Below are 26,342 nucleotides of genomic sequence, written 5' to 3'. Positions count from 1 at the left end.
TATATAATTTCAAAATTTTAATTTTTTTATTAGAATAAATAAACTTTAAATTTTAAAATTTTATGACGATTTTATCATATATATATATATATAATAAAAAAAAAGATAGAAATATAAATAAAAAAAAGCTGATAGGCTTCTTTAAGTAATGAATGTGCTTTATATAACATGAGCATTAAGAAATATTATTTATACAAATATAAAAATTTAATTACTTTTTTGTTAAAATAAAAAGGGACATGTATACCAGAGAGTTTATACTACGAGAGAATAATCCTCCATGATAACCCAGATAATGAAAAGCTGTACGAGCAATTACCCAAAATCGTGGATCGATAGAGGGGGCATTTATGTCACTTCAGCAGCAAGATTTATCCTACGATCACGATAAGAATAGACGCAGAATATCGGTATTTATATCATTATATGTGCGTGTGTGTGTATATATATATATATATATATATATATATATATATATATATATATATATATATTTATTTATTTATTTATTGCGTTTGACGATTTGGCGAAATTAATCCCTAATTGAAACCTGAAACAAAGAACCCCCTCAAAAATAATTCAACACTCCCATCGTCTCTGTTCTATTGTTATTATTTTCGATTCGATTGCAAATATCTGCTTTCATTCCTCCTCTTTTATCGTCGTCTTCATCGGTAATCGTCATCTTCTGTTTGGGCATAAAACATAAACAGCGAGCTTGTTAATTAGCACGTGCAATTTGGCGGACGTCGGCGATCATCTTCGGCTTAGAAAACGTGCCGATTTCTCTCTAAATTCGAAGCATCCGATCGCTGTTATTCTCTCTCAATTGCACCTTTGAGGTTCGTTAGGGTTTCCTTCCCCTCCTCTTGATTTGATTCGTACCAGTAAGCTAACTTTAACCTAGAGTTACTTACTATAATTATTGTCATTCAAATTGACTTGTCATAAGTATTCAATTGCATGTTATTCTAGCTTCAACAGATGATCCACTTGTCCAATTGCTTTCAAAAGTCAATTTACGTTTATGTTTATACATTATTGTTTTCGATTTCATTCTCCTTTTCTTCATTTCACCAATTTCCCTATTACAATTCTTTCACACTCTCGCTTTCCTCATTCTGCTTGCCTTTCCCTTGCTTTAATTGCCTTCTTAATTACGTATTTTAAGTGGCGAAAGTAGTTTTTCAAGCTATGATAAATTCATGGCAACATAAGTGCAAATTCATTTCGATGTTACTCTCTTTTTAATCAAAGGGCTTGTCCTCGTTTGTTCATTCTATGTGATGTCTTTAATTGGTTCAATAACTAAAATAGCTATCATTCTCATGCCTTTCAATTTATATTTCTTGTCTTCCTTGAAAATTATATTTGGAAACTTTGTTTCTCTAAACAATAAATTAAATTTGAATTGAAGTTGATATTATTTTACAACTGTTCTGTTGATTATTGCGTGTACTTGCACATAAGTTTTGCTTTATTTGAAGGTGGAGATTCGGTCCGTACTGTTGGAGTTGTAGCAGCATGAATAGCTAGTAGGTAATTTTGTAAAGGAGATGAACGTGCAGGCTCATATGACTGGACAGATCTCTGGGCAGGTTCCTAATCAGTTGGCCCAGCAGAATGGGAATCCACTCCCTACAGCCCAATTGCAGAATTTAGCGGCTGCTAGTGGCGGGGGTGCCACTCCTAATATTTTCACCATGGACTCTGAGCTTCATAGAGCTAGGATTCATATGCGAGAGAAAATGTAAGACACCATTTTTTTTTTCATCTAGTATCCCATGCTTATGTTTGCACTCCCAGTTATTTCTATTTACGTTACCATAAATTTAAATGAAAGCTTCAGTACCTGGACATGCCGGGATGAGTTCCTTATCATGACATTAGGTTTGGTTATACAGATGTTTAGATTGTATATAGGCACTCTACAACTATAGTTATTAAAGATTTAAGACACACTGACGTGCCCTGAAGCATAGGCGCAAGGCCCAGGCGCATGCCTGAGCAAGCTAAGGCGCAAAAGTAAGAAAAATTTAAAAATTCTATAAAAGTTAAATAAATGTGAATATTTCAAATAACATGAAATTAAAAAATAATAATAAGTAATAAGCTTTCAAGTTATAATAATTTTGCAATCCAAATAAAATAAAAATAAACTATTAAAAGTTTAAACTAATATATTGATACTTGAATAATCTTTTAATGTCTCCAAACTAAAGTCAAGTGATCATGATAAGGAGTATTAGTTCTCAATTTAATGGATGATGCTTTTCCTTTTTTCCTTTGAAATATATCTTCAAATAGGTGTAGATGGAATTTTTTTTAAAAAAAGATAATAATAATAGAGTGGTAGTGTTGAAAAAGGAAATATGAGAGGTTTGCTATCTTGGGTGTGCTAGTTTGATGAGATTTTGATGATTAGTTATCATCAATGATACTAATTCCAAAAACTTCCTTGTGCGTCAATATAGGATTCTTATAGATCAACAAATATCAAGTTTAAGTGGTAGTGCTTTTGGCCCATGAAAGTCCTTGCCAAAGGTGGAAATAAAGAAGACATGCCTTTCTAGAGTCTTGTGCCTAGAGCAGAGGCGCACGCTTAGGCGCATAAGGCACTAAGGTTGGAGCGTGGTGAGCCTTGAGCCTGAGGCGTGTCTTTAATAATTATGCCTACAACTCACCTCCTTCCTTAAATTTTGATGATGATCAGATGCTACTAATTGCTACATTTGTTCGAACTTTCGTTGGAGCTTCTGCATTTATTTATGGTGTCGTAGATGGTTATGTTGAAGGGAACATGGTATTATCAGGAGTAGGACTATAATATTTTATTTATTAACTTTTATCAACTCTGTTCTGTATGCTTAAGTGATGCTCTTGTTTGAGCAAACATAAAAATGTTAGAGCCAATATTGAATACCTTCTACGTTAATTTCTTAAGATTCTTGCTTTGGTATATAATGTTTTAGTTTGACATTGCTACTGAAATTTCTTTTTCCAATTTTTAATCTGTTCATGGCTTCTATTTATGATGTTGGATTTAATTTGGCGCGACTTATTTGTATTTATTACTGACTCGTATTTTCCATCCTTTCTAGATTTGCAATTATATTGCAGAGGCAGCCTCCGCCAGTTAGTGAACTACAGAAACAGAAATTCAAGGATATTGCAAAACGCCTGGAGGAGGGTCTGTTTAAAGCTGCTCAGTCAAAGGTTTCTTGCCCTCTTCTTTTAACCCCTGCTGAAGTCTATATTTGTGTTGACTGTTATCTCATTAGATCTGAAATTAAATCATACTATGGATTAGTTATTTTTAACAAGTATATTGAATTTCATATTTTCATTTTTTGTCCGGACAGTGCAGATGATTTTTTTCTCTCACTTCTTGATTGTTCTTCATTTATATATATATATTTTTTATGCTTTACACAGCAATAAAATTTTGTTGCAGGAGGACTATATGAACCTACATACCCTAGAGAGTCGTCTTAGTAGTCTGATCAAGCGCACACCTGTGAATAACCACAGTCATAGACATATGCAACATGTTAATCCTTCTTCTTCAATTGGTACCATGATACCAACCCCTGGCTTGTCACACAGTGGGAATTCCAACATGATGGTATCTTCTGTAGATACCATGATGATTGCTTCTGGTGGATGTGATACTATATCAGCAACAACTGTTAACATGGGAAGCCTCTTGCCGACCAGTGGTTTACATGGTGGTTCCTTCAGTAGATCCGATGGTAAATTTAAACTTCATAATATTAATTATAAATGTGCACTTGTTTATTCCACACCAATTTCACAAAAGCTATTCTTGAAGGAGCTCTGTCTAATGGATATCAGCAATCACCGACCAATTTTTCCATTAACTCTGGCGGGAATATGTCATCCATGGGTGTGCAAAGAATGACAAGCCAGATGATTCCAACTCCTGGATTTAATAGCAGCAATAACAATAGTACTAATCAATCTTATGTAAATATGGAGTCATCTAATAATGTTGGTGGTTATTCAACCGTTGAATCTACAATGGCATCACAGCCACAGCAGCAAAAGCAGTATGCTGGTGGCCAAAACAGTCGCATACTGCAGAATCTTGGCAGCCAAATTGGTAGCAATATTAGATCTGGGTTGCAGCAAAAATCTTTTGGGTTCTCAAACGTAGCTCTAAATGGTGGAATGGGAATGATTGGGAACAATTTACAGCTTGTGAATGAACCTTGTGCCTCTGAGGGCTTTATGACAGCCACACCATATGCTAGTTCACCCAAACCATTGCAACAGCATTTAGATCAACAACAGCGACAAATGATGCATGGTAACATCTCTTACCCCAACCACCCCCCCCCCCCCCCCCTTCTTTTTTTTTCCCCTTTCTCCTCCTTTCTTTTCCTTTGTTTTGTGAGATCAATTAAACTTTGATAATGTTGCTTTATTTTGGGACTGCAAAATTTCATTACGAACATTTTCTTTCAGGTGAGGGATATGGAATAAGTAATGCTGATTCATTTGGATCTGGAAACTTTTATGGTGCCATAACTTCTGTTGGGTCAATGATGAATGTTCAGAATATGGCTTCTGTGAGCCTACCGCCTGTGCCCAAAACTAACTCTCCTCTGGTAAATAACCAGTCAAATTTACATGGTATGCAACAAGCTGCGCATATTAAACCTCAATCAGTTGATCAATCTGAAAAGATGAATTTTCAGTCCACACTACCTTCTAGAGACAGCATCCTACAACCTCACCAACAACAGCAATTTCAGCAACATCATCATCAGTTTCCACAACAGCAATTTGTTCAGCAACAAAGCACACAAAAGCAGCAAAACCAGCAGCATCAACATCTATTGCATGATGCTTTTGATCAGTCTCAGATGTCTGATCCTAGTAATCAGGTGAAGCGTGAGCTTGGAGTGGAGCATCATAATGAAGTTCTGCACTCACAAACCTGTCAACAGTTCCAAATGTCTGATTTGCAAAACCAATTCCAGCAGAATGTTGTTGACAATCGTTCTAGGGGTGCTCAAATTCTCTCTCTGCCATCTGGACAGCATGACATGTGTTCATCACTTGCACAAAATTCACAGCAAATGCAACAAATGTTGCATCCACATCAATTGGTTTCAGATTCCCAAAGTGATTTTAATTCCCTTCCTGTTGGAACACCATCAGATGCAATACTGCAGGTTCAATGGCATTCTCATTTGCAGGATGGAGCTGGTGTCCCTAGCATTTCACATGAGCAGCATGTCCAAGAGGATTTCCGCCAAAGAATATCTGGTCAAGATGAAGCTCAGCGAAATAATTTAGCTTCAGAAGGTTCTATTATTGTTCAAAATGTTCCTCCTAGAAGTACATCAGAGACCCCAAGTTCAAATGGTGTCATTTGTAGATCTGGAAGTGCAAACCGTGACCGACAGTTCAGAAATCAACAGAAGTGGCTCTTATTCTTGCGGCATGCTCGCCGATGTACGGCTCCAGAAGGGAAATGTTCAGATGTTAATTGCATTACTGTTCAAAAATTGTTGAGACATATGGATAGGTGCAATTCTTCTCCATGCACATATCCTCGATGTCATCATACCAGGATATTGATTCATCACAACAAGCATTGCAGGGATGCAGGTTGTCCTGTTTGTATTCCTGTCAAAAATTATATAGAGGAACAAATGAGGGCACGCACTCGTCCAGGGTCAGATGCTGGTTTTTCAAGCAAATCTAATGATACTGGTGATAATTCAGCTAAATTCATTTCAAAAAATCCATCAGTTGTTGAAACTTCAGAAGAACTACAACCTTCCTTAAAGCGCATGAAGATAGAGCAGTCCCCCCAATCTTTTAAACCAGAGAATGAAACGGTAGCTGCATCTGTTTCTGTAACCTCTGATTCTCACTTATCACAGGATGTCCAGCAGCAAGATTACAAACAGAGTGACTCTCGTTTGCTGGTTAAGTCTGAGTACATGGAAGTAAAGTTGGAAGTTCCTGTAAGTTCTGGACAAGGAAGTCCTAGTAATAATGAGACGAAAAAGGATATCGTGGATGATACAAATAGCCAAAAGCCTCATGGGGAATCTGTTGTACAGGATGACTCAACTAGTTTATCAAAGAAAGAGAGCATCGAAGTTGAGAAAGGAACTGATCCAGTCAAGCAAGAAAATTCTGCACAACCTGCTGATAATGCAGCAGGAACTAAGTCTGGAAAGCCAAAAATAAAGGGGGTATCATTGACTGAACTTTTCACACCTGAACAAGTTAGGGAGCATATTATAGGCCTCAGGCAATGGGTTGGCCAGGTACAATTACGTCTTCTCTTCATTTTGGACTTCTTTTGAATGGTCCCCACCCCCACACCAACCTTCTTTTTAGTGTTTGCGTGCATGAAGTAGTGGTAACTTCTTGTGGTTTGTAGATAATGAAAGTAGTGTATTCTTGCACTTCTGGCAACATATCATCATTTGTTCATTGTGCAAGTACTTGTCTTTCGGGTTGAGAAGAGATGAAATTGGTCATTGAAGTCACATTCCCTTGTTGGCAAATTCATCAAATGTTTTGCTATAAAGCTTTAGGGGATATTTGATTCAGCTGTTTGATGATACTGACAAGTGAAAGGCATCTAAACAACTAAATCAACATGTTTGGTAAACTATCTAAAAAAGTAGCTGATAGCTATTAGGTATCCTATCAGCTGCATTTTATATCAGGTCTAATTATAGAGCTATTCGTGAACTGCAGGATAATTTTTTTATTGTTTGAACAAAATAACCTTTGCCCATTTGTTGAATAAAACTCACAACTCACAGGTTTTGCAACACTGCAACTCTTGAACCTCGCGAGTGTCTACAAGAATAAAAATAATTCCATATCTATATATTTTTAATAGTTATAGTTATGTGTTATTATTAATAATCTTTTCACTTGCTGTGTACAGAGTAAGTCAAAGGCAGAAAAGAACCAAGCAATGGAGCATTCAATGAGTGAGAACTCTTGTCAGTTGTGTGCAGTTGAAAAGCTTACTTTTGAACCACCACCAATATATTGCACTCCATGTGGTGCTCGCATTAAGCGAAATGCAATGTATTATACTATGGGAGCTGGTGATACACGGCACTACTTCTGTATTCCATGCTATAATGAGGCCCGTGGAGACACTATCATCGTTGATGGGAGTGCTATCCCAAAGGCAAGGCTTGAGAAGAAGAAAAATGATGAGGAGACGGAAGAATGGGTGTGTCTATGTGTGCTTTGCTTATCATTATGTTGCATGGTAAATTCAAATAATTTGACTTACATTTCCTCTGATACTTGTGCAGTGGGTTCAATGTGACAAGTGTGAAGCTTGGCAACATCAAATTTGTGCTCTATTTAATGGTCGAAGAAATGATGGTGGACAAGCTGAATATACTTGCCCTAACTGCTACGTGGCAGAGATTGAAAGAGGAGAGCGTAAGCCTTTACCACAGAGCGCTGTTCTTGGGGCCAAAGATCTACCAAGAACAATACTTAGTGACCACATAGAGCAACGATTATTCAGGAGATTGAAGCAGGAAAGACAGGAGAGGGCCAGGATTCAAGGAAAAAGTTATGATGAGGTGACTAACTTATCATTCAACTGTTTGTGATTTTTTTTGGGTCGATATTTGAATACATGCAATGGATGATGAGTGAATGAACTGTTCATATATGCCATATCGTGACCTGTTAACTCACATCTAACATATGCTTGTCAAATTGAGGTGGTACTAGATGGCTGACTCAAAGATGAGAACATGAGTTGGTTGATCTAGAATTTCGCAATCCTGTCTTCTAGGATTAAAAATGGGTAGGTTGAGGTGATCAACTAGGCAATTTTTTTTAATATATATTACAACAAATTTTCTAATGTCGATGTCGAAAAGTTGAAGTAGAAATATTCACCAAAAACTGTTTCAATCTTTTAATTGATGTGGTACTTTCTCTTCTGAATCACTGGGGACATAAATGGCCTTGAAGTTTTGGTTTTTAACTTTTTTATATGGGATTGGCTTGCCAGAATTGTTCAGGTGATTGTTCTCCCCATCAGCATATTTTTGAATGCTGCATATTGTAGGGGGAGAAAAAACCCTTAGATTGGGTCTAATATGCACTTTGTTCCTCTTTCAAAATAAAAAAATTTGTTTCCTGAATTTTATAAAATCAACCTTTTGATCCTTTTATAGCTCAAAATCTGGAGACATCATTTTGATAAAAACATGTGTTCCATAAAAGGAAAAGCTCTTTGACCAAAAGGAGGAGCTGAAGTGTGTATCATCATATCATGCCAAATCTCAAGTGGTTTTCTTTGCTAATTTGCCCATAATATATTCTTTGATATTCGCAGCTACTGTACATGCATGATATTTAAACCATGAATAAATTATAATTGCTATAATCTAATTTCTTTAAAATCTACATTTAAAGGTTCCTGGAGCAGAAGCACTTGTAATTCGAGTTGTTTCTTCAGTTGACAAAAAGTTGGAAGTGAAGCAGCGGTTTCTTGAAATATTTCGAGAAGAGAATTATCCAACTGAGTTCCCTTATAAGTCCAAGGTATGCAGGAAATACACCAAGTTCATTGCATTATCTTTTATCAGAATGTAAAGGATTGGTTCCCTTTGGACATATGCTCTGCTTGTAGGGATTGTGTGAAAGTGTTAGAGAGAAAGAGAGAGACAGAGAGAGAGACTGAAGAAGATCATTGAATGTTGCCATTTGCATGAGTAATAGTTATTATGTGGTGGGCAATGACTGTAGGTCAATGACTGAAAATTTTTCTTCCAGGTGATTTTGTTGTTTCAGAAGATCGAAGGTGTGGAGGTATGCCTATTTGGCATGTATGTCCAAGAATTTGGATCGGAATGTCAATTTCCAAATCAGCGCCGTGTCTATCTGTCTTATCTGGATTCTGTGAAGTATTTTAGACCTGAGATTAAAGCAGTGGCAGGAGAGGCTCTCCGAACATTTGTTTATCATGAAATTTTGGTTAGTTGGAAGTATATGTTCATCTTACTTTCTGTTACGAGTATACCAATGTTTAATTTGGTACTCTTACTGTCATTATTGACCTTTATGCCTGTTTCTGTTTTTAGATTGGATACCTTGAATACTGCAAGAAGAGAGGTTTTACAAGCTGTTATATATGGGCTTGCCCTCCATTAAAGGGTGAAGACTATATATTATATTGTCATCCAGAAATCCAGAAAACACCAAAATCTGACAAACTCCGGGAGTGGTGAGCCTAACATCTTTAAGCAGAGATCCATGTATTGTTTTACTATTGAAATTTTGTTTCTTTTCGTATCTGACTCTCTGTGGCTTGCCCTTTTTTTTTTTTTCAGGTATTTGTCAATGCTGAGAAAAGCTACTAAGGAAAATATTGTGGTTGAGCTAACTAATTTATATGATCATTTCTTTGTATCTACTGGTGAATGTAAAGCAAAGGTAACGGCAGCAAGGTTACCATACTTTGATGGTGACTATTGGCCTGGTGCTGCGGAGGATTTAATTTATCAGCTTAACCAAGAAGAAGATGGCAGAAAACAGAACAAGAAGGGAACTACCAAAAAGACCATAACAAAAAGGGCTCTAAAAGCATCTGGTCAGTCAGATCTTTCTGGCAACGCATCGAAGGATCTGCTGCTAATGCATAAAGTAATTTTTACCTCCTTTGTCTTGCAGTTTACAGTATTTCTTCCCCATCAATTTCTTTTAATAGCAATATTAGCATCATGCAATTTTTGCCTTCAGATCATTGGAGCTCTATCACACTAGTTCCTTTTGAAATTTGCATGATTATATTTATTTATTCTTATAAGTTACCTTTTTCTTCAGCTTGGTGAGACAATCTGCCCAATGAAGGAAGATTTTATCATGGTTCATTTACAGCATTGCTGCACCCACTGTTGTATTTTAATGGTATCTGGAAACCGCTGGGTTTGCAACCAGTGCAAAAATTTTCAGATTTGTGATAAGTAAGAATTCTAAAATCTTTACGTACAATATCTTTTAGTAAAGACGGTATGTATGCTATCAGATGAGATATTATATGCATGTTGGGTTTGTGTCATTTTTAAAATATTTTAGTAAAGCATTTTTTATGCTAGTGGACATGTTTTCAGTTGATGTTTAGAACTGAGACTTTTTGTCCTTTCTTTTTTCTACTTTAATGTGTCCAAACCATACTTATCTTAAACAAACTCTGCACAATCTTATCTTAATTCGTGTCACTTCCACAATTTTTTTTTTCTGGTTGTACTTTAATACATCCATTTCCCCTCCTCATTTTAAATAATTTTTTTTCATGGATACGTTATTTCTTTGTTTTCCAACTTCTGTGCCATGAAACATTGTTTACCTTGTCATTGACACTTGAAGGCTATTAAGATCAAATGATGCAATAACATTACCCTTTTCTTTGTGGCCATAATCTGTGTTGTATAAGTTTGTAGAGTATTATCATTCTCTTAGATTAAATAATAATAATAATAATAATAATAATAATAATAATAATAATAATAATAATAATAACCAACTAGACACTATTGTGTTGGTGAGAAAATTTGTTTGACAGTTATTCTTAATTGATACCAGGCAAAGCCACATCTAATGGTTCTGATGTCTTTGCTTCTATTTCTGAAGGTGTTACGAGGTTGAGCAGAAGCGTGAAGAAAGGGAGCAACATCCTGTCAATCAAAGGGAGAAACACGTACTGTATCCAGTAAGTTTTTCATCCTTGGATTATCTTGCAGAATCCCAGTTTCTACAATAAGTGTTGCTTTGAAACATTTTTTGTGATCTATCTTTTTCCCCTCCCTTCTCCCTTAAATGTAATAACTGAAAACGTCAATGCTAAAATTGAAGGTTGAAATCACTGATGTACCTGCTGATACAAAGGATAAAGATGAAATTCTTGAGAGTGAATTCTTTGACACAAGACAAGCATTTCTGAGTCTTTGTCAAGGAAATCATTATCAGTATGATACTCTACGCCGGGCTAAGCACTCCTCAATGATGGTCCTGTACCATCTCCATAATCCAACTGCTCCTGCTTTTGTTACGACATGCAATATATGTCATCTTGACATTGAAACGGGTCAAGGTTGGCGCTGTGAAGTTTGTCCTGATTATGATGTATGCAATGCTTGTTATCAAAAGGATGGGGGTATTGATCATCCTCATAAGTTGACGAATCATCCATCAATGGCTGATCGTGATGCCCAGAATAAAGAAGCCAGGCAACTAAGGGTCTTACAGGTAATTTTACTCCTATCCAATATGTTTATGGCACAAAGTAAGGGAAAAGAAAAGTCTATTTTTTGGGGTGAGTATCATCAATGATTGCAATTTCTGATTTTCCATATACATTCTAATTGCTTCCCTTGCCCATGAAATTACCTATCGTCAAAGCCAATGAGAAAGTGCCTTATTATGAAAAAGGCAGTTTTTATCTATATCTTTAGTTTGAAAATGTAAATTCAAACTGTTTTTTCATGATGTGTTATTTTCTCACTGGCTTGGTGCATTACATGTGGTGTGGGCAAGTTTTTCTCGGAAAGAATTTATGAAACTGATTAATGTTTAAGAATGAGTAATTGATTAAGATCCTTCATTGAATGTGAATAATTTATACAATATTACTTGTATCCATTTTATTGGGTCAGCACATTGAAGTGGAACTGGTAAAACCGTTTATATGACTACTTGTCATTTCTCCTCCAAAATGATCATTTTGCTGTGGGCCTAATCAAATTGCACATTTGAAATTGCAGCTTAGGAAAATGCTTGATCTTCTGGTGCATGCTTCACAGTGCCGTTCTCCACATTGCCAATATCCAAATTGTCGTAAGGTGAAGGGACTTTTCCGGCATGGGATTCAATGCAGGACACGTGCTTCTGGAGGTTGTGTTCTGTGCAAGAAAATGTGGTATCTCCTGCAACTTCATGCCCGGGCATGCAAAGAATCTGAATGCCACGTACCACGTTGCAGGTAAATGATTGAACCTTTCATGTTAAATCGACAAGTGCTGTTTTAGGCCACACCCGGACCCCCTGAATTTTGGTATTTGTATTTATAAATTATTGACATAAAATTGTATCTTCATGCAGAGATCTAAAAGACCATTTGAGAAGGCTGCAGCAGCAGTCTGATTCACGGCGTAGGGCTGCTGTGATGGAGATGATGAGACAGAGAGCTGCAGAGGTTGCTGGTAACTCTGGGTAACCATTTTTGTACATAATACTATGGTTGTTTTGGATGTAAGGCTTCCAGATAGAGAGGGAGGTAGACAATATGTTTATCTGCTGCTTCATTAGGCACTGCTTGAAATTAAGCAGTTTGGAAAAGTGGCGGGCATAGGTGTTCAGAAGGAGTAGGCATACAATAGTATAGCATATTGGTTTATGATCACGCTTGTTAGGGAACAATTTTTTTTCATTTGTGTCTCCACGGCTTATTTTCCCTACAAAGAAAACAAGTGAAATTCGTTGGCCACAGCAGCAGCTAACTATTTCCCTCAAGAGTATAGGATTACTGATGTGTGCTAGTCAGTGGCTTAATTTGGTGATTCTTTGATTTTATCCTCTTGTATCTGTTTAATGCCATCATTGGTGGCGAGTGTACTGTAATTGTTCTAATTTGTCTAAATGTTTACAAAAGAATGATGGAGGAAGGTTATCGTTGAATCCCTCTTTTTCACTTTAATTTCCTCTTTGCCCCCTTCGAATACCTGACCCATCTTTCGTGTTCTTGTATTTTTATCGATTCTGCGACAGAGGGTTTTTTTTTTTTAATTGAAAATATGCGATTTTGTGGGCAAGGCGGTTGACTGAAAGGGCGCAACTAATCTGCAATGCGGGCTTTAATTACAACTATTTTATCATTTATCCAGGAAGGGGTGACCAATCGCCTGTATTACTGGGTACTGGTGGCTGTCGGATACTTTGGATGAAGAGGTTCATTGGTGGCCTAACCACCACAAGCAAGTCATCAGCTGTAGTGGGCTACTTTTGCTCTTGTAATAATATATTACCAATATATGTATTTGGATTGAGGATGTATATGGGGTCTCCTAAAGTTGAAAAGCCTGCGTTTGTTAATGGCACTACTCGATAGCAAGTCTATAAGCTATTGACGGGAAATCACTGCTGCTCGGCTGGACGGATGAAATATGCGCGGCAGATTTGATGTCGATCACTACTTGTTTTTCTATTTCCATTTTAGTAAAGTAAATTATTTGAGAAAAAATGGTAATTTCAAGAAAATGTTAAAAATAAAATGAAATGATTGAGAACTTGTGGAAGTAATGAGTAGAGGTGAGTTATCGGTTGGTTGGTTGGACCAAATAAAGGATAAATTTGAATTAATTTAATTTGATTTAATTTTATTCTTCGGTTTTATAGCAAAATAAGTTCAGTAATAACAGGGGAAGAAGTACATACATTTCACAGCTTCAAACGTCACACGCTCAGGTAAGACAATTTATGGCAAATGCCGTAAAAAAAAAAATTGAGTCCTGCAGCATAATTTGTCTAATAAGAGGTGAAGTAGAAACAGGTGCAAGTTCATTTCACCAACTAGAGTAGTTGATTAGCAACGGGAGTCCGGCAACATCCTAGTTCTAGATAACATGTTAATGAAATGCTCTTTTCTAAGCTTTCAAACATGCTGCAGAATACTAAACCTTGCAACTGTGGCATACACATAATTTTGCTGATTTTCTTTGATTACGGCTTTTGTAGAATGCTCCAACTGGTTTCTTTCCTGCTTCACTCTTGTGATCGTCAACTTGTAGAACATGCAAATGTTGAGTTCGAAGAAATAAACAGAGAGTTAACAGTGTGAAATTGGGGCTTATTTATGTGTTTTTCTAAAACTTAAGGGCTTAAAGTGGCCCTTAAAAACGCAGTTCGCCAAATAACTATCATACCTCTCATTTTTTGTATATATTTGTCTTTTAAGTATTTTGCCCCACCAATTCCTTTTCATTTCATAAAGAAATGTCTTTCGGCTTTTTCTATTTTTATGTCCAAACGAGAAAATTGAGATTCTCTCTTCGTTTCGGTAAATCTTTTTCCTTTCTTTTCTCTGCTTCTTTCCTCCACCCAGTCAATTGTCTCTTTTTCTCCCTATTTCTCTATTTCTAAGGGCATTACAGGTCTGATATGGAATGGTTACACTCAACATGTATATGATTCTTGGGGTCTGAATGTCCCTTTGTATCACTGGAAGCTAAATTTGTTTGTTTTAGCGTTCATTTTAAGTTCTTACCCGTCTTCCTTGATGAACATTTCTGTGGTTGGATATGAAGGTCTGGTACTCTCTGTTGGAGGAAATGGAAGATCCTAAAGTTTGATTCTTGAAGCTTGGCCTTCGGCTGATATAACTCAAAGCGAATTGTGTTTTGCAAGGATTAGCACAAAAGTAGTATTTTGTAGGGTAAACATTTGTCATGCCTTGCTCAGAAAGCTTTGATTGTTTTGGTGCTACCGTTATAGTTGCCATCATTTTCTTCCATCTTGGGATGAAGATTTGATTGCGATTTTTATTGTTTGCACCTTTTTTCTGTAAATGGCTGGTCAGAGTGGCATTTTCTTCCTTCCGCCCTGTGAAACCAGATGATCCACCATTAGACTCATTCTTGTACACCCATTGACCATAGGCTTTGAGCATCGAAGGCAGGTTTGTCCTTCACTTGATCCTCGTTCTAATTTTGCTTAAATGAGTTGAATTGTTATGCCTGTGTTAGTTACATGAGTGAGATTCCGGTATAAATATAGAATTTGAGTTTTAATATAATCATTCAAGATTAATCAATTTAATTTCTCTCTCCCTCTCAGTCTCTCTCTCTCTCTCTCTCTTCTCCTTCTGCCCGTTCTTCTATTCTTCCCCCTTTCCTCTCTTCTTCTGTTTGGTTGTGACCAGGTCACAACAGATGCGTATCGCGATTAAGATTTCCTGAAACAGGCTTTATGTTGTATAAACATTTAGAATTAGTGGCTATAATTGTTTCAAAACATCTAACAATTATGAGCAAATGACTTTTCTCTTGTCCTCCCTTTCTTTTGACCTTTAAATAGGGGATGGGCTGTAGAATTCCTTTCTTAATAACTTTTTAACTCATTTTATTTATTATAAAAGCAATGGCTAAATGGAATTTCAAATTACTCTCTGAAGTGGAGACGATCTCATTTCAGAAATGTTACTCAGACCAATTATGAGTACAACTATAACAGTTTATGTTGCAGTTCTGCCAAATCACTGTTTATGACTTCTTTTTCAATCTCCTAAGAAACTGTTGATTTGCCTTTACCATTATCTGGGTATTAACATTTAAAGTGAGAATTTTTCTTGTGATAGCTTTCTGGTATATTTCCTTGCATTACTTGGATAATTTGGACTTGTAGAAAAGATGATTATAGAATTTTTAAGTCTAAAATTAAGAACAATTCCTGATGATATGGTTGACAACTTATTAGTTATGCACCTGATTGATTTGCAAATTCTTTTCGTTTAGTTTTGCTGGTTCTATTTGATATTCTTGCTGCAGAGACCTGTTGAAGCACCTGTACGAACAAAGCAAGATCTGAGAAGCTTTAAGCTAATTTTGGAATATATAAAACCTTTGCCTGTAAGTTCTGTTGCTTTTTTGCATAAATAACATTAGTTTTGGCTCTGGCCTAAACTTATGTCCATTGTATGCCAGGTTATACATACATCAAACAGGTTGGGAGAATGTTTTGTTTCTTTTGTCAATTGTCACCTTCACATAGTACACAATGTATGCAAGAGCCTAGCCCTAGATTAACATTCCGAATTCTCAAATGCAAGGTCACCTTGCGCTAATTGCTGTGCTGACTCTGCCAGACAAGTGAAGAACACACCTATCAAATTAGTTGTTTGTCTTGAATTGTTTTCATGTGATTGACTTGAAATATTGATATGAAATCTTTAACAATGTCGAAAACGTGAATTTCCCATGTACAAAAGATAGTATTGCAAAACATTCTGTTGTACTTTTTTTTCTCTTTTCACGTATGCATTACTTTTAAAAGAATGAAAATTATATTGTGCAGACTGGGCAAGAAACAAACTCTGTCTTAGTCTCATGTACAGGTTTAGGAGTAGAACCTACCAGAAGGGAGCAAGTTCTGAAAGCCAAGAGGTTAGTCCTTTATTGCTTTAAATTTTTTTATGAACAGTTAACTATTTGTGATGCTTTTGCTCAGCTAAGCAGTTTCTGTTGTGCAGGCTGGGAAAGACTCATTGAGGAGGTGATGTAGAACAACTCAACTCAACTAAGCCTTTATCCCAAAAATTTGGGGTCAGCTGTATGGATTCGCTTTCTCCACTCTCCACTCTGAACGATTTTGGGTTAAATCCTCAGAAATGTGTAATGCTTCTAGGTCATGTTGTATTACTCTCCTCCAAGTCAATTTAGGTCTATCCCTTTTTTTCTTTCTATCCTCTAACCTAATGTGCTCTACTTGTCTAACTGGAGCCTCCGTATGTCTACGCTTCACATGACCAAACCACCTCAATCTCCCTTCTCTCAACTTATCTTCAATTGGCACCACTCCTACCTTTTCTCTAATACTCTCATTACGGACTTAATCTAGTCTAGTATGGCCACTCATCCACCTAAACATTCTCATCTCTGCAATTCTTATCTTAGATGCATACGACTCTTTCAGTGCCCAACACTCACTACCATATAACATAGCCGGTCGTATGGCTGTATGGTAAAATTTTCCTTTCAATTTATTGGGAATCTTACGATCACATAAAACTCCCGTGTTACGTCTCCACTTCAACCATCCGGCTTTAATCCTATGACTAACATCCTACTCACATCCCCCATCTACTTGAAGGACTGAGCCTAGATATTTAAAGTGATTACTTTGGGGCAGTATCACTCCATTCAAACTAACTCCTTCCCTATCACCAGTTTGGCATTCACTGAACTTGCAATGCATGTATTCTGTCTTCGTTCTACTTAACTTAAAACCCTTTGACTCTAGAGTACTTCTCCAAAGTTCTAGCTTTCTATTGACTCCTTCTCGTGTCTCACCTATCAGAACAATATCATCCGCAAACATCATGCACCAAGGAATACTCTCTTGTATATGTTTCGTCAGTTCATCTAAAACTAATGTAAAAAGGTAAGGGCATATGGCTGATCCTTGGTGTAATCCAATTGAGATCGGAAAATCTCGTGTCCCCTCCCACTGTGCGCATAATAGTAGTTGCTCCTTCATACATATCTTTCAATACTTGTATGTACCTAATAGATACTCTCTTTTGTTCTAACACATTCCATAAGACCTCTCTTGGAACACTATCATAAGCTTTCTTCAAATCAATAAAAACCATGTGTAGATCTTTCTTCACATCTCTATATTTCTTCATCAAGCTTCTAATGAGAAAGATCGCTTCCATAGTTGAACGACCGGGCATGAAACCAAATTGATTGAGAGAGATAGAATTATCATGACGTAGTCGATGCTCCACAACTCTCTCCCACAACTTCATAGTATGGCTCATGAGTTTAATTCCCCTATAGTTTGAGCAACTTTATATGTCTCCCTTATTTTTAAAAATAGGTACTAAAATACTCTTCCTCCATTCATCAGGCATTTTCTTTGAGTTTAGAATCTTATTAAATAATTTAGTTAACCATGCCACTCCTCTCCCAAATACTTCCACACTTCAATTGGTATTTCATCGGGTCCACAGGCTTTACCCACTTTCATTCTCTTAAGTGCTTCCTTTACTTCTAAAGATCTAATCCTTCTACTATAATTCACATTCTTTTCTATTGTTCTATAATCTATATTCACGCTATTACCATTTTGACTATTATTAAAGAGATCATTAAAATAATTTCTCCATCTTTCTTTAATGTCCTCATCTTTCACCAACACTTTTCTTTCTTTATCCTTAATGCACCTAACTTGATTGAGATATTGACATTTCCTTTCTCTTCTCCTTACTAATCTATAAATATCTTTCTCCCCTTTTTTAGTTCCAAGTTTCTCATATAACTTTTCAAAGGCCTGTGCTTTTGCTTGACTAACTGCCTTTTTTGCTTCTTTCTTTGCTATCTTGTACTGTTCATATGCCTCATTATTATCACATTTAGGTAATTTCTTATACCATTCCCTTTTTCTTCATCGCTTTTGTACTTCCTCATTCCACCACCATCTCTCTTTTGAGGGTGGTCCATGTCCTTTAGACTCTCCAAGTACTTTTCTAGCTACTTCTCTAATCTTTGATGCCATCTGTATCCACATATCATTGGCCTCCATATCTAGCTTCCATACTTCGGACTTAAGAAGCTCATTTTTCAACTTCACTTGCTTTACTCCTTTGAACTCCCACCGCTTTGTTCGAGCTACACTATTTCTTCTGACCTTACTTGAATTGTTCCTAAACTTGACATCCAAGACCACCAACCGATGTTGACTTGTTAAAGCCTCTCCTGGAATGACCTTGCAATCCTTGCATAGAGCTCTATTTGTCTTCCTAGTTAAGAGGTAGTCGATTTGGCTTCTATGTTGCCCACTTTTGAAAGTCACTAAATGTGACTCTCTTTTTATAAAGTAGGTATTTGCTAATATTAGGTCGTATGCCATAGTAAAATCCAAGATGCTTTTTCCCTCCTCATTTCGACTGCCAAAATCAAAACCTTCATGAACATTCTCATAACCTTGTCTATCACTTCCTACATGCCCATTCAAATCTCCACCAATGAAAACATTCTCTTCATTTGGTATGCTTTGCATTAAATCGTCCATATCTTCCCAAAACCTCTGTTTACTCTCACTGTCTAGTCCTATTTGTGGGGCATAAGCACTAACTATATTTATTGTTTCTCCTTCTAGTACTAGCTTTACTAGTATAATTTATCTCCTACTCTTTTCATAGCTATTACTGCGTCTTTCAATGTCCTGTCTATGATTATGCCTACTCCGTTCTTGTTTCTCTCCTTTCCAGTAAACTACAGTTTGTACCCTGAATTACCCACTTCCTTACTTTTCTCTCCTACCCATTTAGTCTCCTGAATGCAAGCAATATTCACCCTTCTCCTTTCCAAGGTATCCATAAGCTCCATTAATTTTTTTTGTAAGTGATCCAACATTCCAAGTACCAACCCTGATCCTCCTTCTATCCTGCTCCTTCCTAATTGGTCTCCTTCTATGATATCTTCTATTGTTTTCTATGTCTATCTTGTGTTCTGTTCCACTATTTATTCTACTATCTGTCCTATGGACTAACTTCTTTACCTACACTCGTCCATGATATGGGAACCCTTGCTCACTTAACACCACACCCGGGCGCTGGTATGGCGCGTCGCTTTTGGTGAACGCCCTACACCCTTGCATATTTCTCACTACACCCGGGCTCCAATGTAGCACGTCGTTAGCAGAGGACGCTTTAACGTTTATATCATTTGAATCCATATCATAGGGTGTGACGAAATTTTTACGCTGGTTGTCACCTACCGCAACCCTCCTCCTTTATTCGGACTTGGGACCGGCTAAGCGCAAACTACTTAGGCGGAGTTAGGTGATGTAGAACAAACAAGAATAAATAACAAAATAAGGACCAAATCTTTGGGAAAGATAACTAATTCTCAAAATTTTATTGATATCATAAAATTGTCATAACAAAACTTCTCTAATAACAATAGAAACCGTAGGTTTTATTTATAGAATTAGGAATCCCAATCAGATTAGAATTTTAGAACCCTAGTTCAATCCTAATTAGGAATACTAAATTAAACTAAAATAAACTAGGAAATAATAAAATTTCTAAATAATAGACCTAATAAAATAAAAATTCCTAAATAATAAAACTCTTAAATTTTCTAATTTTACAATGAGAATAATTCCTAAATTCTATCTTTCCACACTGCATTATCCTCCCCTGTTTAGAAAAAGCTCGTTCTTTAGTTTTGAAGTGTTGAAGGATCAAGAACCAAGTAAAGAGAACACACGGTATGATCTTTTTGGATGGTAGCAACAAGAATGACTTGAAGAAGTTTGCACTCTCTTTTGTATTCTTGGAAACATTTAGGCAAATAAAATCAATTAGAATAACAGTTGAGACTTGATTGACTTTTTTCTCTAAAATAGACTCTTCAATAGGTAAAGGCTCAACAACTACAATTTTGGATTCTTCAATTTCTATTATTGGCCTTGTAGGTTGACTGTCTTTAATTTCAAGTTGCTTTTCTTCAATTTCATCTTTAACTTGCTCTTTTTGTTCTTCAATTTCAAGCTGCTTTTCTTGCTCTTCTTGTAGTTTCCTTGCATTTTCAATACTTTTTGCTTTTATATTTTCAATACTTTTTCTTGTATCTAACTATTCTCTCAATTGAAACATATATGCTTCTTTTCATGCTTCAAACTCTTCAAATTCTTTCTTTTTAACTTGTTGATGAGTTTGTTAAACATGGTATTCATCCTTACATTCTTCAAGTGCTTTCTCTCTATATTGTAGGATTATTTGTATATCTTGATAATTATCAAATAAACCATAAGGAGTATAATTAGGATCACCATGTAAATCTATCAAATAAGATATTTCATCAAGCTGTTCATAATATCCATTAGTCTCAGTTTGTATTCCTTGATTCATATCCCATAATTCATCTAGTTGTACCGATGAATCATTAAAGTCTTTCTGTTGTCCATTATTAAACTACATTATGATTTCAATTTAAAGAAGCATATCTCATTGAAGAAAACTGAAATTTTAGCAATTTAGGAGTCATTTTCATTGAAAAAAAAAATTCAATAGATTCCTTGACCTGACCCACGGATTTTTGCAGCTGGGAAGTTAGATAGCAGTTTTGACAACAGAGATGGGCAGATCTGTGATTGGAGAAGGGCTGGAGAGGGTCAGATGCCAGAGAAATCTAGAAAACTTGTAAGTCTAGATTCAGGTCAAGATCTAACCCGGTCAGGTCTTCTTTTCCGAGAAGTTGTAGGCGATTGGAAAGGTGCTGGAAGGGTTGCCTAGATGCCGCTGGTGGATTGACGGTGGCAGTGCTTGGGTTTGATGGCCGGAAGGTGGTGTATGTTGAGGGGTGGGAGTGCGCTGCTAGGTAGGGCTGTTTCTCAAAGCTTTCTATTTTCTATTGGGAAAATTTTGGGAGCACAATGGAAGGATCGAAAGTTTGCGGAAGCTTATGGAAATTTGGATTGAATTTAGGCCATCTTTCCATACTGCATTAGGAGGTCAGGCCTTGGATGCACAATCATTCTCCCTGGTTAGTGTCCTGTCCAAGGTTTTCTGGGTTTGTAAATATAAAGTTCAATGGTCATTCAGTTAGGTGGGAGATAATGAAGCAATAGGAAAGCTGTATGAAAGTTTATTCTTATTACTAAGAAGCTGATATTCTGTGACTGGGTAATGGGAAAATGATTTAGGTGTATAGCATGTATAATATTGTTGTACCTAGAGTGCACCAAGCCTCTTCTCTTTTGGCATGTGGGCTTGCATATAACACTTGAAATATCTTTTTGCCAATGGCGGGCTTCTAGTCAAATACCTCCATGTCCCACATCATTAATAATTAGGAGGTTGTAGACGAAGTTGCCCCGAGTAAAATCTTTAGTGAGAGCTACTTGTTGTAAATAGAAATTAATTGGCAGCTGATAGATGTTTCAACTGTCAAATGTGAATCCATGAACATAATTAAAGATTCCTTGTGCAGGAAGAGCCTTGCGGCCAACGTGCACTCATATTTGACCAAGGAAACAGGATTTCTGAGTTGAAAATTTAATTTTTTTTGGACAGAGAGAGAAAATAATTGTACTTTACTCAAATCCTGATAAATGTTGTTTATTTAGGGCATTAGCTGTATTGGTATAATTGAGAGTTTGTTTGTTCCCGCCAAAAGATTAGTTAAGTTATTGTTAGCTTCTTTTATGTTCATTGACAGCTCATGTGAGCAATACTTTGTTAACTCTAGTTAGCTTCTCCTATAAGATTTGTTCACTCACACGCCAAAATCCATTTGTTTACCTAATGGCCAAGTTACTGAAATTAACCAAACAGGCACTGTTTACTTGCGTAATAGCCTTTCTCTATACAGTGTGCTCTTAGTTCCTTCATTTAAATTGAATTTACTTTCAGTTACCAAGCTTCTTAAAACCTAAACTTATTGTTTTACCCTTTCTGTTGCCTATTTCAGGACCAGAAGACTAAAGTAGTGGTCATGAAGGACTTTACATTCTGGATAAGTCTAGTTTTCTTTCATCCACCATTTAGTTTTATCTTTCTAAAGTGAAACATTTGCTTGATACCCTTGCTTTGAACTCTGTAAATACCAGCTTCTCTAATGTGAATATTTATAAAGAGAATTTTCAGTTGTCCAATTCTGCTCAAACTTTAGACTTTGCTATACTTAATGCTAGATTAGGACATTCATCACTTCAGAAATTACAAAACATTACTCCCTTCAAACTTCACATTGATTGTCATTATAAATGTCCTTTATGTCCTTTAGCTAAACAAGCCAGAATTCCTTTTCCTGATAGTGAGATAAAAACATAATACCCTTTGGAATTGTTACATGTTACGGGGTCCTTATGCCAGACCTTCTATTTGTGGAGATAGATTCTTTGTGACTATTGTAGATGACAAGTCCAAAGCAACTTGGACTTACATGATTAGACATAAAGACCAATGTAGCTATGTTCTTACTATGTTTCTCAATTATGTGGAAACCCAATTCAATGTCAAAGTGAGAATAGTAAGGACAGATAATGGGATGAAGTTTGTGAATCATCAATGTTTACAATTGTTTCAGTCTAGGGGGATTATTCATCAAAAAAGTTGTCCATATACCCCTAAACAGAATGGCATAGTTGAGCGAAAACATAGACATCTCTTGGATATTACTAGAGCTTTGAGATTGCAAGCCCATTAACCAAAAAGATTCTGGTCCGAGTGTATTTTGACTGCTAAATACCTTATTAATAGATTGCCCACCAAATTCCTTTCTTGGAAAACTCCTTATTAATTATTATTTCATAAACCACCCACTTATGACCATTTAAGAGTGTTTGGTTGCCTCTGTTTCACTGTTAACCTTCACCCACATAGAGACAAGTTTGATGATAGATCACATAAGTGTCTGTTTCTTGGGTATCCACCTACACAAAAGGGCTGTAAAGTCATGGATTTGCAAACCAATAAAGTTTATGTAAGCAGGGATGTAATTTTCTTTGACACAAGTTTTCCTTTCAATAATACAACATTATCTTCTGTTGAGTCTTCCACACCAATTCTTCCTTTTCCTATTTCTTCACCTACATCACACCATACTGACACTCTCCTCTCTACTCTAGTTCCTGAACTTCATTCTTGTGAATCTTTCCACACCAATAACTGAACCTTCTCAACCTACATCATTAACACCCCAATTGTCTCTTTCTCTTGCTTCAGTCCTACCACCATTAAGAAGAAGTACTAGACTTCATCAGCAACCTTCACGGTTAAAAGATTTTGTTGTTGCCTCTCTTTCTTATGCTACTACCTCTGTGGCAGTCTTCTATTCCTCACCAGGTACACCTTTTATTTTCTCACCTTGCCACTATACCTTTGTTACTTTAGTATCTAAAACTCAAGAGCCTGTTACTTATCTTCAAGCAATAACTAACACCAATTGGATTGAGGTTATGAATCAAGAATTGCAGGCTTTGGAGAAAAATGGCACTTGGGAACTTTGTGAGTTACCTAAAAGGAAGAAGGCTATTGGTTCAAAGTGGGTTTTTAAAGTCAAATACAAACCAGATGGAGAGGTTGAAAGATATAAGGCCCTCTTAGTTGCTAGAGGGTACGGAGGGACTTGATTTTAAGGAGCGATTTAGTCCTGTGGCCAACATAGTCACTGTTAGAATTTTTATTGCCCTCGCAACTGTTCAGAAATGGCCTATATATCAGTTAGACATTAATAATGCTTTTTTGCATGGTTGCTTGGATGAGGAAGTGTATATGAGGGCACCAGATGGGTACACCAAGGCATTACCAGGGCAGGTCTGTTTACTGAAACGGTGCCTTTATGGTTTAAAACAGGCTTCCAGACAATGGAACCTTGAATTTACTTCCTTTTTGCAATCTTTGGGTTTTAAACAATCAGTACATGATCATTGTCTCTTTACCTGAACAAATTCAGATGCTCTTCTAGCTCTTTTAATCTATGTGGATGAAGTCATCATAACTGGAACCAATTCACAAGCCATTGACTAAGTCAAATCTGCCCTGCATGGTAAATTCACTATCAAAGACCTTAGTTTCATGAAATATTTCCTTGGTTTGGAGGTAGCTCAATCAGAAACTGGTACCCTTATCAGCCAAAAGAAATTTATCTTAGATGTTCTGAAGGAGACTGGCATGACAGCAGCTAAAGCAGTGTCTATGTCTCTTCTTAAGGGTCTTCATTTGGCACCGGATGATGGAGAGTTATTGACAGATCCTGATAAGTTTCGAAGTCTCATTGGGAGACTTTTATATGTGAACATCACCAGGCCTGATATTACTTACTCTGTGCAACATTTGAGTCAGTTCATGGGTGCTCCTGGGAAGCCCCATTGGGATGCAGCATTACATTTGCTTCGTTATTTCAAGTCTTGTCCTTCTAAGGGACTTTATTTCCCTGTGCATTCTGATCTTAAGCTCAGCGCATTTTGCAATGCAGATTGGGTTCCTGTGTTTTTTCTCGCAAATCATTTGTAGGGTTTGCTTTTTTTTTTGGAGATGCTTGGATTAGTTGGAAAACAAAGAAGCAGAACACTGTTTTTAAAAGTTCTGCTGAAGCTGAATACCGCAGCATGGCTGCTACTGTTTGTGAATTGTTGTGGGTTTCTTATATTCTTGATGATTTGCGGGTCATTGTTCAGCTTCCTATCTCCTTGAAGTGTGATAATGAAGCAGCTATTCATAATAACCCTATTTTTCATGAAAGGGCTAAGCATTTGGACATTGATTGTCAGTTGGTTAGGGAACAATTGCAGTGTGGTTTTATTTTGCCTTCTCATGTTTCTTCTGTTCAGCAGCTTGTAGATTTGTTTACAAAGCCTTTACTTGCTGCTTCTTATCATTCTTTAGTATCCAAGTTGGGTCTTGTGAACCTTTCCCATGATCCAACTTGAGGGGGGATATTGGTATAATTGAGAGTTTGTTTGTTCCCCCAAAAGGATTAGTTAAGTTATTGTTAGCTTCTTTTATGTTCATTGACAGCTCATGTGAGCACTACTTTGCTAACTCTAGTTAGCTTTTCCAATAAGATTTGTTTTGTATATAAACTCTTGTACATTTCATTCAAGATAATGAGAAATACAGTTTCTCTTTCAATTCTCTGTTTTGATATTAAAGTTCATAAGCTGTGTGACATTGCACAATCCAACAGTTTTAAGGGAACATTCTGTTTGGCTTTGGTATTAGTTTTAAGTGAGATGCAATTTACTTAATTTTTAATCACATGCAGGTTTGTCGTGAATGCGCTGCTGGGCAAGGGAGGGAGCTCTATAAGCTGGTATGGAACGTAATAAAATCTTTTTAATGTTGAAAGATGAAACACTGTATTGCTTACAAAGGAAGATAATTTTTTATTTTTAAGAAAAAGAAGAATAAATCTTTATTTTGGCTGACCACAGATGTTTTTCCTTTCTTGCAGGTGCCACATCTACCCTGGCAAAGCGAACAAATATTTGACACCTGCATTATCTGTTTTAGAAAAAAACACTTGACCATCCTTCAAGGACCTTCTCTTTCACCAAGAAACACCGCTGAGGCATGGTGGTTGGAAGAAATACAACAAAAAGGAGGGGGTGTGGGTGTTGGTGTGTGGTGGGGTGTTGGGGGTTGTTGTTGTTGGTGTTAAGAAACAAATATTTTGTTCTGTTGTGAATTTGTGATCAGCGGTTATGACTATATATGGCTCAAGGTGTTCTCCTGTTTGTATATTCATATGCAGATGACATGTTGTCAACACTCGTATGGGGATATTTTGAAGTAGAGAACTCTGTCTGTAGGTAAATGGATTTTCTGTTTGCATAAATATAAATCTTGAACATAGGAAGATTTTGTTTACATAAAAAAGTCCAAATTCAAAAATTTTAAAAAACTTTATTGTGATTTGAATTTATTTTTCCTTTTAGCTAAGAATTCATTGATTCAAACAAGAAAGGTTACTATTTGCCAAATCAGAATTGACTGGATGCAGGGGGCAGAACGCTGCACCCAATTTGCAACGCAATTATCTTACATTATGAGGCCCACATCTTCGGTTATTTTTTCT

At 36.5% G+C, this 26,342-nt stretch overlaps 2 protein-coding genes across 3 annotated transcripts; both read left to right on the top strand.

Moving 5' to 3' along the window:
* The first annotated feature begins 497 nt into the window (after window positions 1-497).
* On the top strand, window positions 498-25,396 carry LOC110665733 (histone acetyltransferase HAC1). 2 transcript variants are annotated; one of them, XM_058132922.1, is made up of 22 exons: window positions 498-842; window positions 1,488-1,750; window positions 3,102-3,216; window positions 3,455-3,752; window positions 3,833-4,330; window positions 4,489-6,311; window positions 6,947-7,243; window positions 7,329-7,607; window positions 8,455-8,583; window positions 8,815-9,015; window positions 9,123-9,265; window positions 9,372-9,684; window positions 9,865-10,004; window positions 10,672-10,750; window positions 10,894-11,286; window positions 11,802-12,019; window positions 12,139-12,239; window positions 12,921-14,710; window positions 15,579-15,659; window positions 16,105-16,193; window positions 16,280-16,421; window positions 20,865-25,396. In XM_058132922.1, exons 2-18 carry the CDS (start codon window positions 1,557-1,559, stop codon window positions 13,142-13,144), a joined length of 5,445 nt encoding a protein of 1,814 aa, XP_057988905.1. In that variant the 5' UTR covers window positions 498-842; window positions 1,488-1,556; the 3' UTR covers window positions 13,145-14,710; window positions 15,579-15,659; window positions 16,105-16,193; window positions 16,280-16,421; window positions 20,865-25,396. The 2 variants fall into 2 exon arrangements, with proteins under 2 accessions (XP_057988905.1, XP_021681673.2); XM_021825981.2 differs by lacking the exons at window positions 12,921-14,710; window positions 15,579-15,659; window positions 16,105-16,193; window positions 16,280-16,421; window positions 20,865-25,396 and having other exon boundaries at window positions 499-842; window positions 12,139-12,714.
* On the top strand, window positions 23,220-26,080 carry LOC110665732 (uncharacterized). The gene is made up of 9 exons (XM_058133199.1): window positions 23,220-23,409; window positions 23,489-23,608; window positions 23,657-23,844; window positions 23,969-24,079; window positions 24,365-24,669; window positions 24,741-25,167; window positions 25,530-25,586; window positions 25,719-25,905; window positions 26,019-26,080. Exons 1-9 carry the CDS (start codon window positions 23,220-23,222, stop codon window positions 26,078-26,080), a joined length of 1,647 nt encoding a protein of 548 aa, XP_057989182.1.
* The last annotated feature ends 262 nt before the right edge of the window (window positions 26,081-26,342 follow it).

The sequence above is a fragment of the Hevea brasiliensis genome, chromosome 13 (assembly GCF_030052815.1).
Source record: "Hevea brasiliensis isolate MT/VB/25A 57/8 chromosome 13, ASM3005281v1, whole genome shotgun sequence".
Taxonomy (NCBI): Eukaryota; Viridiplantae; Streptophyta; class Magnoliopsida; order Malpighiales; family Euphorbiaceae; genus Hevea; species Hevea brasiliensis.
Note: the sequence above shows the minus strand (reverse complement) of the source record. Positions and strands in the feature narration are given on the sequence as shown.